At 37.2% G+C, this 13460-nt stretch overlaps 2 protein-coding genes across 3 annotated transcripts in view; one reads left to right on the top strand and one right to left on the bottom strand.

Moving 5' to 3' along the window:
* Positions 1-2731: 2731 nt before the first annotated feature.
* On the bottom strand, positions 2732-4215 carry LOC121298473. The gene has a single exon (XM_041225598.1). It carries the CDS (start codon positions 3772-3774, stop codon positions 3118-3120), a length of 657 nt encoding a protein of 218 aa, XP_041081532.1. The 5' UTR covers positions 3775-4215; the 3' UTR covers positions 2732-3117.
* Positions 4216-10098: 5883 nt separating this feature from the next.
* LOC121297866 (isoleucine--tRNA ligase, cytoplasmic-like) overlaps positions 10099-13460 on the top strand; it is a 38870-nt gene continuing 35508 nt past the window's right edge. The window contains exons 1-7 of one of the 2 annotated variants that reach the window (XM_041224426.1): positions 10099-10184; positions 11272-11397; positions 11480-11636; positions 11938-12057; positions 12262-12344; positions 12602-12719; positions 12947-13094. In XM_041224426.1, coding sequence (XP_041080360.1) covers positions 11279-11397; positions 11480-11636; positions 11938-12057; positions 12262-12344; positions 12602-12719; positions 12947-13094 — 745 coding nt within the window. In that variant the 5' untranslated portion in view covers positions 10099-10184; positions 11272-11278. Of the gene's footprint in view, positions 10185-10365; positions 10513-11271; positions 11398-11479; positions 11637-11937; positions 12058-12261; positions 12345-12601; positions 12720-12946; positions 13095-13460 lie in introns of those variants that run through there. The other variant, XM_041224425.1, reaches the window with a different exon arrangement.

Genomic DNA, 13460 nt, shown 5'->3' with positions numbered 1-13460 from the left:
GCAGCTGATACAACCCAACTCTCTTTTTAGGAAGGACTCCCTTCTTTTTCCTCTTGTCTGGTAATGCCATGGTTCAGTCAACTGGGGAAAGAAAACAGTTTTCCCTGAACTAAAATAAAACTTCCATTGCAGACTGCATTTCCATATGACCTTTAAATGCTTAGGTACCTAAGGTAGTTTCCTATCTAAAGCCTGAAAATCTGATGGCACAGCAAACACAGGAATTACAAAGAGAAGTTGACACCCACGTAAATATAAGTGCACTGATACATATAGTACGGGTCTGATCCATCTAGAAAATAAAATGAACAAAATACACCAAAAAAACCCAGGCCTTATTGAACCTGGTTTGCCCCCAATAAAGGGTTATTGACCAATCCCTAATCCTGCACTTGACAGGGCCAGACAACAGCCAGGACAGTATATGTATGACAGAAAAACCTGTTTGTGACATGAATCTAACACAGAACAAGGAATTAAACAATAAGTGGGGAAATTCCTTAATCGCACAGTCCAAACCCCCAACCACTGTGGAAATAACCAGAATCTGTAAAACGTTCAACATTTCACATTTTTTACTTTAGTAGATTTAGCATGAATGGTGACTGGATTCTTGCTGTCATATCAAATCTTGGTCGTATTGTATTCATACTTTAAGATCCCAAGAGAGAGATAAGACTCTGAGATGCAGAAACAAGATGTGGAGGAAGTCTTTGCTGCATCTAATCATTACAATCAGATACCAGCTGTAGTCGGCATTGAAGCAATCTGTATGTGTTTGTTTTCTATATACAGTATTATTTTCTATATAATACATTTGCTATAATGTGTTACGTGGTAATATGAATATTATTTATTGTCTTGTTACCGCTTTTCTTTTCATCCTAATAAACAAAAGAAACAAAGCAACTTAACATGTCATTTTAATGTCACGTTTGGGTCAGTCCGGTTTTCAAATGTGCTGTAATGATGAGGAATTAATTATCCTTTTACTCAAGTTCATTAATTGTCACCTTACATGTCACCTAAACTGGAATATATGAATTACATGCAGGGGAATTCAACCCATCTTAATAAAGGAAAGTGAAAAAAAAACAACAAAACATGCCATTGTCCTGAGAAGTGTAAGTGTGAATGCCTCTGTGAATGCTGCTGCAGTTACAGCTGAACTCACTTCTTGTGTCATGTGCATGACTTTATAGATTTCACACGCAGCCCGTTTTACAACCTGGAACCAAAGTATTTTCCACATACCTCAAAAACACTCGCCATACAATGAGCCATTCATTGCCCACATTATAGATTATCATCTGAGCACCAAATCTGGTGATAAACCTCAACTCCTAGTGAGGTGCGTTTTGTTTTCTGGGCTTCTCTATAAATATTTTTGGGGGATGTATTAATGAAAAGTGCACCCTAATTCTTAAACATTATTATTTCTTCACATCCTTGAGGTGAGCATTTTATAAAAGAAACAGTACATTCTTTAATGTGTATTTTTTTGTAGACTTAACATTCTTACAGTTTATTAATTGAAATCATCAGTTCAGATATCTTCAAATGCTACCTGAAAAAAAAAATAGCAGGTGACAGTTGTTAAAACAAACAGAGCTTTATAGACGGAGCTGTGGCACAAAGTAACCTGTCAGCGTTCAGTCCAGGGTCCAGAATCTCTACACTGGTTGTTGGAAAGCTGTCTTGTCCTCAGTAAACAATCATAGCTTAAAACTATTTTCCACATCCTGTTCAAAGCCACTGTGACACACTGCAACGCAAAGAAGAGCAGTCTTGAGAAGGTGTTTTGCTTGATTACCGGCTTTAGCAAATGATTACCGGCCCCCAAATGGCTCCCCCCCCCCACTCAGTCTAATTATGTGTTTGAAATTCATATAGGCAAGGTGGTCTCAAAGAGCCAATTCACTTTTTACCTGTGTTTCAAATGAGTTTTAATTATAACACTAATTACAATTTAGTAAGTTTCAAATAGTTCCTTCTAAAGTTTAAAATAAATCAAAGGTTAAAAAGTAATGTGTCTGCCTCAGTCCTCTTTTTGTGTTAATAACTTTTTGATATGCCTCACTGAAAAACCAGGTAACAGTAATTAGCCTTCTCCAAAATCCGCTCTGAACTGACCAGGCACAATTCCTTGAACAAAGGTCTCTAACCAGTAATTAGTGTCATCTGACTCTGCAAGAACGTAATTGATTACGTGATTGATTAAACTGGTGTCACTACAGTCTTCCCTAGCCATCTGTACACAACTATACCCTACCTTATTGACAGTACAGTTTGTTTACATTACCCAAAAGTAGTCGTGTTAGTTCCACCTCTCTTAAAACGGGTGTATTCAAAAATATATATTTCAAATAACGTTAGGGGTCAACTATTTAATTTACATCATGTAAGATACTTTATATATATATATATATATATATATATATATATATATATATATATATATATATATACACACACACACACACTCTGCGTCGCAATAGCGGTATAGCAGAACCGTGTGTGCGCATGTTACTGTGAATATGCTTTTCATTTCTACCACATATACTCACTATTTCTCCCGCATTTTCTAAAATACTAACAAACAGACTAAATGTAACTAGCGTATATCAATCTTAAATGTGTGTAGTTCATGAAAACGTGTCGTTAAGTACTAAAAATAATAACAACAACACACAAACAACTTAAATGCTAATTAATTTATTTTATTAAAAAGAAAGTTGAAGCAGTTATAACCATGTCAAAAAAACCAAAAACAAAAACAAAACAAAAAAACACAACATATCGGTAAAGGGGGTGGAACAAAAATACCAACACACAGTACCAGTCAATCATTTTATATTCAGAGTAATTGGCTGCTTGGATTCACTCCTTCTCGCCTAACCCCTCCCCATTTAAAACACCAAGAAAGGCTTAATGGAAACACGTCAAACTTCCAACACAACATCGAACACACAACTGCACCCCTGTATCGTTGTAACTCTTTAACTCCACCCCCCATACCACAGTTTGGTTACAGTTACAAAATAAATACCTTTTGGTCTTTGTACAAAACAGAAACAAAATGCAACGAGGTCCTTTTGTGTTTTACACGCGGTGTACTTAAGCTATTGTGTTACAGAATTCAATAAAGTCCTTTTGCATGAAATCTTCACTTTGCAACACGTCGTCTTCGGATGGAAAATACTGCATGCTCTCTTCCTGATCAATCATGTCACCAAAGCTAAAGAAATTGACTTCCTGTCGCTTTGGACGCTGCCTCGGGCAAAACGTCACCGAGGATGGTAGGGGCAGATCGGGGCTGTCCAACAGCGCCCCCCTGGCGTTCTCGAGCACGCCAAGGTAGGAGTCCATGTCTGTGAAGTCCACCTCACAGTCCGACCCGCTGTCTGTGCCAACTGAGTCTGAACGCATGTGCAGCAGCTGGTACTTCTCGTGCATCAGAAACTGGTTCGTGTTTCGTGGGGCTCTCATACCTGGCGCCCGGTTCCCTTGCGCGTTGACAGGGCGCAGAGTCTCTCTCCCAAAAGGACGTAAACTTGGGCGATCGTGCTTGTTGTAAGGAGTCTGCTGCTGCCAGGGTGCCCTGCCCACCTTCCTCCCACGCTTGTGCCATCGGTGCTTACCACCTCTGCCCCCTCTCCTTGAGGCATCCTCGAGTTTCGAACCTTCTTGGCTGATGTCGGGTCTCTTGCCGACCGCCTCCCACTGGCACATCACGCCTTTGCCGCACATTACCACATCTTCTTCAAAAAGCATCACCAGCTTTCTTTCCTCCTTCACATAATAAGACAGCTGTCAGGAAACAAAGAATGGGGGTTCTCTGTGGATTTATTTCTTCACTCGTGGTCAACACGAATCTCCCCTATTAGTCTACCTCTTCACGATCGTCTCTGTTTTGATCTTGACCACGGGTTTTTTACGGTACATAGCCTGGCTGAGCTGTCTTGCAGGCAGCTTGACCCGGGTATGGCAGTCTATAGGCTGGCCGTTACACCCCCTTTTTCTTTTATTACTTGCAGTTGGTAGGTTACGTGTATCTTTGTTAAGCTTCAACGTTCAAAACGTCCCAGACTAACTAAGCAATTAAGGTTTATTTTTTATTTTTTAAAGTACAAATATGTTTTACAGCTGTGTTTCTGTCAAGGAAGCTTACGCATTTCTCTTAGTAACATCTATATAACTACTGTGCTTAGAGCTAAACCGAGCTCTGTCCTTCTTATTTATGGCGTCGGGTCAGCCAACTCTTTCTCAAAAGGGGGAGTTCAATTTTTTATAAAGTCTAACAAAACCAATTCTGCTTAACAAAACAAAAGTATCACATATTATATTTCAATATAAATGTAGAACGTGTGCTTTATATATATATATTTTTTTTTTTGGAAAAGTAAGATTTAATTTGTGAAGATAAGAATAAAATTATAAACTTGTCACTCTCGACGTAAGCAATGGATGGACCTGCTTGGCTTGCAAAATTCCTATGTGCTATAAATGCAAAATCCTTTCCTTTGCGTAATTGTTAGACTTTGTATATCAATTTCTTACAGAAATAGCGTAAAAGTTTGAAGAATAATATGACTAGCTCTATGTAGAATGGCAATGGAATTAGGATTAAACCATTATTTGAACTGGGTTCTGTTATTTTTATATAGTAGAAACATTTCTATATATACTTTATTTATTTATTTATGTTACACATTAAAACATATGTATACGTCTAAAGCCGCAAAAACACATTTTAAACATAATCTGAACACACAATCTTCAATTTTGGTTTTAACAGTCACACATCACCACACCAATTAATAATATAGACTGTTCCAAACATTGCATGAAATGATATTTAAACTTTTGATTTTGGTTAAATTTCTAGTTGATTTATATTTAAAAGGCTATAATATTTAGTAAATCGATTCGTTAAATAAATATGATTGAGTTACATAGTGTAGTTTTTGTACAATCTAGTATTTTTTTTCTTTCACAAAAAAATGGGGGATGTTTTTTTTTTCATAATCTCGATGATTATTTTTCAATAGTTTGGGTTGGTTAATAATATTAATGGACGACAGTTGCTTTTGAGTTACAGCGATCATGTCAGCTCAATCAATTCATATAAACCTAATAAAATAATTTTATTAAAATCATGCAAGGTGCATTTTGTCAAACATCATAAAGCAAGGCTAAATAATAAACTAGTACGCAGTCGTTTTTTTTTTTTTTTTTTTTTTTTTGTAAACCTTGCTTACGAATTACACATTTAAGTTTATTACAGCAAGACGTACATCATCTTGAATTAGGTTTATGAAATAAAATGTTGCTAAAACTGTGAAGAAAGCGTATCCTTAATAAAGTTATATAATAAACATGTCTATTTTTCACTTGCATGGTGACGTGCAGAACATGTCTGTTCACCACTGTTTATAGTCAGAGCTGTCCTCAGGATATAGAGACGGGTGTGGAGAGGGCGACTGCGTGTGTAACAATAGAATACACAACAGTTACGCCTATAGAAGTAGTGTGCTAGTAAACATCACGATTTACACGGGTTGGTTTAAACAGTAGCTACTTAAGAACGTGAAGATACGTTTTATTGATTCTCAAGCTGCAAGAGGGAGGTCTAACTTCAGAAATCAAAATGTCCGGTTGTTTTTCTGAGTCTGGAAATGGTGGTAGGAGGCGGGAGTTAAGATTGAGTAGCCTATGAAAGCACAGTTTCACGTTTAAAAACTATAATAATTAAAAAAAAAAAAAAATATAACAACAATTTTTTTTTTTACGAAACGTTACATATTTACAACAAATATATACACGTATAAATGAAATGATAAAGCTGTGCTATTGCGCTAAGCACTGCCATAATAATAATAATTTGAATTGACTACAAAATAGAACTGATATGGACTATTTCTGTTGATGTACTTATTGATACAGTATGTCTGGGTTTTTTTTTTTTTTTTTTTTTTTTACTGTATTTGTATTTCGAATGGGCTAATCTGTGGCAGTGAGTTCAGAGAAGCAAAATGTAAACTTTTTGGGAAAACAAACAAACAAACAAAAAAACCTATACTCTATAAAGTAGTTTATATTTTCTTCATGGGCTGATGAAACAAAAACATTTTTAGAGGCTATTCAGTTATGACAGTATAGTGTTCTCCAATCCAAGTGTCCTTTTTCTTTGCTTATAGTGAGCTGATAAAATACAGCATTTATGTACTGCATTTTAAGGGGAGTGAGGCTGTAAACTAGGAAACAGTTACACCAAACAGGCCAGTTTGACTGACCTGGATATGCTTGAACATCACCCTTCCATTGAGCGTTGATGTAAAATATTCTCAATTGCTGTCTTTCACTGCCTTCTGTGAACTGTGTATTGTTACACATGTCTTAATACACCTAAGCAAACTACTGGGAATTCAAAACTCAGCACCCCCTGATCAGTAGTGTCCCAGTATTATTGTTCAATCTTTCATCAGTTGGTGTGGTAAGATTGTGTCTTATTTTGAGTTAGCGTCCCATATTGCACAGTGCCCACTTCAGCACTGCTGTGTATGCAGAGAGGGGGAGGGGAGAAAATACTGAAACACAATCCAGAGTTCATTGCTCACTGAGACATGAACATGATTTCTATATCAGGAGTCACTTTCCCTTTCTGTGTCGGCTTTCCTTTGATTCCAAATTTTGCCATTTCCTTTTTTTTTCATTAATGAGAATGCTTCCAATGGAATTATCTGCACGGTAAAAAAAAAAAAAAAATGACAAAAAGTGTTCATATGGTCTCACATTAATTGAGTTTGCATACAGGGACACCTAAGGGCAAGTGGTAACTTTGAATCAACTTCTGTAAACCTTTGAAGCAAGGTGTCACCAAAGCGTAAACTTCAATGAAAAGGGACTGATACACTCCCTATCCTATCCCTATTCTACAGGCTTGTCTCCACATGTTCCGGTCTATGTGTTCATGTACGGCTCCCTTTCTGTAACAGCGAATTAGTCCAAAATGCTTCAGATTACTCAGTCAGTCATGAGCAAGTTTTGCTTACAGCCCGGTTCCTTCCTCCACCTAGTTTCCCTCTAGCACTCTGTTATTGGTGGATGGGATATTGATCGTAGACTGTATGGTAGGTATTCCACCTCTGAGCACACAGACATGTCTGACCCTGAATCACACTAAAAACAACCTCACATTTCAGTGCATCCCATCTCAACATGTTCTCATGAATTATTGTTAAAGTCTTCAAATGAATGTTTGTGCTGGGCATGTTCTCAAAAGTCAGGGCATTACAGAGTGAAGGATGGGTTTCAACAAAGTGCCAGGTTTGTTGTCAAACCAGTTTTTATTTTACTAAAAAAAAAAAAAAATGAACAGCCAGACAGGAGTTTATATATGAACAGGTATTTTCTGTGTGGTCTTGTACAAAAATAAACACCATATCACCACATCATAGGTATCAGTGCCATGACAAAATAGGTCACTCTTAAAACCTACATTCAAGTGTAGGTAGATACATTTTATTGATTCTCAAGCCCTCTCATAACCATGCATAGTTCCATCAGAACTGCACAAGTGGTATAGCCCATAATAGGCTTTCTGAAGGGAATACCTTCAGTTGCTGATACAATTGGAAGATCATTGAGACCTTAGCTCAGCCTAAACAGATTGTGCTAAAGAATGCCCTTAACAAGACTTATGTTAACAATTGTTCTCCATCTGAAGAAATCACCTGGATTCCTGTTAATAAAGAATAGATTGTGTGGCCTCAGCTTAGCCATCATTGGAGAGTAGTCACCACAAACCAGAAGTTTTGCCTGCCCTTGCAGACCAATTTGAGAACCTGTTACAGTGTAGCTCTAAATATAACGCTTATATAGAGCCATTAGCAGACCACCACATGCTCTAGCAGGGTTGTGAAAACCACCACAGCGGCATCTCAGTCTCTGCTGTGAATTGATTGCCTTGCACCTTGTATGTGTCACAGGGGGCCTGACTACAAAATGTTGTCTGCAATCAGTGCTGTATCTCTGCTACTGGGAAACTATAGCTGGGCCACGGCATGCACAAATACCTAGTGAAGACTTAATTGATTTACATTAATATCCCAGGGTAATTAAATTAGTTACTGAGCAGATCCACACAAAATAATAATTAACTTCATGTTTCAACAATGTTTACTGCCTACTCTTACAATTGTACACGCACAAAATAAAGAAAGTGCTACAGTCCTCGGTGAAGTAGTGAGGATGCAGATTTAACATCAACAACACTGTTAGTTCAGGGTCGTGCGTGATCACTTCATAATAGGGTTTGTTTAGCTGTCAAGCAAGTCATATCATTATGGGAAGTGCATCTTGTATAATAAATGAAATACATTAAAAATTACAACTGTAGCCCATACGAAAGAAGAAGAATGAGATACATTGTTTGCAATAATATTGTAATACAGATTTTAAATGTGCATAAGATGTTGTGTAAAGTGTGGTACAGCAAAAAAAAAAAAACACTGTACTGGACTGGCAGGAGTAAAGAGATTTAGTCTAACATGAAAGCAGTGACAGTTGTTCAACTTAATGTGGACTGAAAAGCAAAGCTTAAGGAAGGCAGTTAAAAAGTGCAGAGCCTGGTAAAGAGGACTGGTAGCCTGAGGATAACAAAAACAAGCTGACACATGCAAACAAATGATGGAAGAAGAAACAAGATTTACCAGTGATCACATTGCTGATCATCCAAAATAACAATTTAAGATTGTTCAGAGCCAGAGACAGTGTGCAATGGGTAAAGTATGACATTAGTTTATGAAATGGGTTGGAACATGTTCATCAGTGTAGCAGCTGGTTATCTGGCAAAATGAATTGTGGATGCCAGTTCCACAGTGGCCAGTAGACTGTCTCTTTAAATAATCCTCCACACTTAAATGCCAATCTCCAGGTGTGCCATTAGTCTTATATTCACTAAGCTGTTTCAGGTTTTTGTTTTAATATGTATTTTAATTTACAGTAATATACCACAAATGGGCTTGACACCTTGCCAGAGGACCCAGAAACCAACCTGTGAAAATGTTCAGGTAAAACAAAATATAAATAAACAAAGAAACATAATTTCATAAAGACTTGACCTTCACCTACATTACAAACAATATACCTTTTTTCATTGTATTACTTTTAAATAAATACATATGTTTAATAATTAATATATGTATTTATTTTATCATTGAGTTTATTCCTCACCCTTATGGCTTCCTCCTTATTATTTACTTATGGTTCAGTATGTAATTGCTGGTCTTCTGTTCCCCAATGAATGCAACTAACATTGCTTAAGAAAAAAACAATTTATAGAAAAGTTCCTGCAGATCTTTTGTTTTCTTTAGACGTAGCGCCCTCTAGTGGATTTAAATGACATGGCATGTATTTTATTTATTTAACGCCACCTGGCTGTTCTCCCCGTAGCCTTGTCTTCACTTCACTGACTGCTATCAAATCATTCTTTTGGCACAAGAGAAGGTGTCATGAACAATCAGACCCGTTTTTTTTTTTTTTTTTAAATTAAGTCCTCCAGTTATTTAATCCAGAACTACAGTTTTCTATATGTTCGTCAGTCTCTGTTTTAAGTCTCCCAGTTCTGTATTGCAATTGATAACAAGACACAATAACAATATAATTTCTGTAACTATTACACACAATACTGCTATTAAAAAAACCCCCAAAAAACAAAAAACAAAAAAAAAAACAAAACAAAAAAAAACACGAGTATTACCGCTTCTAATATCTTCAATACATACAGTTGCGCATCCGCAACACATTTATTTTATTTCCATGGCCACTGTCGATAAATACGATTTTAATTGAAATCAGTGATAACTTTTTGTGATTCACAGTAACATAATTCACTTTGTCAACATCACACCCCTTGTACTCTCTGTTCAGTTAGCAATTGTCAACAACAACACTTGTTAAAACTTAACAGGCTTCCACAAACTTGCAAAGTTGTCAACTTGTACAACCCCCCACCCTACGGCCCGCCCCTCTTTTTCACCAATCACAGTTTCATCTTAGAGGGAGTTCTATGATTGGCCTTCCAGTAACTGTCACCCTAATTCTACTTCCGCTTCTGTTCGTGTTATCTTCCAGTTGCGGCATTTTCCAGGCACCGGCAGCGGCTGATCCTAGTTACGCATGTGAGTGTATGAAACTTTTTATTTGCAACATTTTTCTATGTAAAGTTCATATTTTATAATGCTTGTTGTTTTATTGTGAAATGGCGTTACCATGTCTCGCTTTGAGAAAGCAGGTTCACCTGCATTCTTCGAGTTTAAACGGTCTAAAATGTTCCGCGTTTAATGGCATGTCTTTGGCATACATGTAAACCTATGGAATGTAAAGACAGAGTTAAACTATGAGGAAAGAGGTGTCAAATTAACAGCTTGACCTTAAAATCCTGTTTTGGACGAGTCTGCTCTGTGTTTACTGGAAACTGTCGTCCATACAGTTCTGCAATTTATACAGGTGGGCAAACATTAAACTTGTTTTTTTTTTGTTTGTTTGTTTGTTTTTTTGCATCGAGCATGTATTACGAAAAGGATGATTCCACAATTCTTAGACGTATAATAGCTTTCCATCGCATTACCGGCAAAATCAGGACGTATCGAAATGAAATTTAAAGACAGATAAGACAACTTCATATTTTCCAGATTATGACACACTTAATGTATTGTGCTAAAAATGTTTCTTAGCAAGTTTCATCAGGAACATGTGCAATTAAGTTTGAAATATATCCCCCAATTTTAAAAAGCTTTTTTCTATCTGTTCTGTGTAAGACATGAATGAAAAAAAAACGTTTTTTTTTTTTTTATATGATGATGATGATGATGATGATGATGATGATGATGATAATAATAATAATAATAATAATAATAATAATAATAAAGATTTGTTAACGTTTTGTTTATTGTGGATGTAGTGAAGATAATAAGGTAATGGTAGGTATTTGTCACACAAAATATTTGAAGAAAAATATACTTTAAGAATTAGCAAGGATCTCTGATGGCTGGTTTCACAGATCCTCAGTAACACCCATCGTGGACTCATACCACTAGCAGGTAACATTTCATGCAGGTCAGGGTCTGTGAGACCAGCCAACAGAGACAGTCTCAATATCATGGAATGCACCTCCAACTACTTGTGACATTGTTAATATCTTGAAGTCTTTGCTGTTCTCTTTGCCTTGTAATTGATACATAATTGATATGTCTTTTTATTAATCAGTGACAAGATGGTTCAGCCAGTCCCAGAGACCATTCATTTCCCCTCTGAGGAAGAGCGCATCCTCAAGCTATGGGAGGACCATAACTGTTTTCAGGAATGTCTGAAACAGTCTAAGAACAGGCCAAAGTGAGTATGAAAAGTGTGCTGTTTGTAAAATGAAATGCAGTTTCTGTTTGTCGAGGTTAATGGTTAATGATTAATGTTTCAGATTTACCTTTTATGATGGACCCCCATTTGCTACCGGTCTTCCCCATTACGGCCACATTTTGGCTGGCACTATAAAGGACGTTGTGACCAGGTTTGCGCATCAGAGTGGATTCCATGTAGACAGAAGGTTTGGATGGGATTGTCATGGATTGCCAGTGGTAAGTTTTAGCAGTATTCAGCTTCTATGAACTTTTACTAATTTTGTTTACTTTTGAGATTTTTTTTGTGAAAAATTTAGCCTCATGTTTTGCTGTAAGTTATTTGGTTTATGTTCAGGTCACACTTTTCACAAGTAATGCAGTACAGTAGATACTGTACATTCTGGTATTTTATTTCACAACCCCCCAAAATAAGAAACTACCATTAACGTTTTATATTTATTTTAATGTGAACGTTAATGTATTACATTTAGCATTCTGCTAAAATTATCAGAAAATGGTACAATGTTTTCCGTTACAGGAATATGAAATCGACAAAACGCTGGGAATAAAGGGACCAGAGGATGTGGCAAAAATGGGAATCTCTGAATACAACAAACAGTGCAGAAGCATTGTGATGAGATACGCGAGTGAGTGGGAGGTAGGTGTCTGTCTAGTGGCTGGTAAATGAGAAAAAGGGATGTGCTATGTATGGGTTCCTGTAACTGGCTTTTTTTTCATATATGCTGAGATAAAGCCAAGGTGGTTTGAAAAGTCTCTATGCATGAAATGCATAGTATTAAAACAGTTTCACAGCTATCCAGGACTCTTGGTCTGATTTTTAAACTTTTTTTTTTTTAAACAGGCAACTGTGACCAGATTGGGACGTTGGATTGATTTTAAAAATGACTATAAGACTCTCTATCCCTGGTTCATGGAAACAGTTTGGTAAGTAAAAGTTTACTGTGGTTACATGTGTAACAAACACACACACACCTGACACATGTTGAAAGATTTTTGGATCATTATGAAGTCCTGGGCTTGCCAGTAGTTTCATATTAGACTTAACCAGTCTAACAAGTCTTTGTTTGTAAAGGGATCCACCTTTCATTCCAGTGATTTAAGGTATTTGAATGAACTATAATTGAAGACAACCAGTATTTTGTATGTGCTATGTTACATAATTGTCTTTTTTTTTTCTTCAGGTGGGTGTTTAAGCAACTGTATGACAAAGGACTGGTGTACAGAGGAGTGAAGGTTATGCCATTTTCCACTGCATGCAACACTCCGCTGTCAAACTTCGAGTCTCACCAGAATTACAAGGTATTGCATAGGGAAAAGTACACAAGTCTGACCTGTGGGTTTCTTTTTAGGGCTTTCTCGGAGGAGGTGTGGCTTGGATGGGCAGGTTGACTGAAGGTGATTTTTGTGTTTGAATGGGGTGGGGGTGGTAGAAATGGTTAGCTCTTATTTGGGAGACCCTTCTGTGCAATCCAACCAAAGCTTTTTGTAGAGCTCCTCATTAATTGCAGTGTCTTAACTCCTTTTAGGATGTTCAAGATCCCTCTGTAACTGTGAACTTTCCTCTGGAAGAGGACGAAAGCGTTTCTCTGATTGCTTGGACAACCACACCTTGGACCCTGCCCAGCAACCTTGCTCTTTGTGTGAACCCAGAGTTCATGTATGTCAAAATCAAAGGTAAGCAAGCCTTTGAAGGAATAACCCTTTTTTTTTTTTAAATTAATTTTCCTATTCTCCCTGGGAATTCACGGTCAGCAGTGGCATAGCTTGGATTTGAATTGGCGATCTTCGAGCTATGAGGTGGAGTGCCTTTGCTGAATCCGCCACTTGGGAGCCCCCCCCCCCCCCCACCCCCCCCCCCACCCCCATGACTAGCTTTTGATTGATACACTGAGTGGTTGCATAGTCCAATCAACGTCGTACATCAACAAGGCATCGTCCTCACCTCAGTTGTTTAAATAGGACCTTGGATAGTATGCATTTGAAAGGAGGAGGTGCATGCTGACAGTTCCTAGTTGTATTATATGCATGTGATAATTTTAA

Source organism: Polyodon spathula, chromosome 23, assembly GCF_017654505.1.
Source record: "Polyodon spathula isolate WHYD16114869_AA chromosome 23, ASM1765450v1, whole genome shotgun sequence".
Classification (NCBI taxonomy): domain Eukaryota; kingdom Metazoa; phylum Chordata; class Actinopteri; order Acipenseriformes; family Polyodontidae; genus Polyodon; species Polyodon spathula.
Note: the sequence above shows the minus strand (reverse complement) of the source record. Positions and strands in the feature narration are given on the sequence as shown.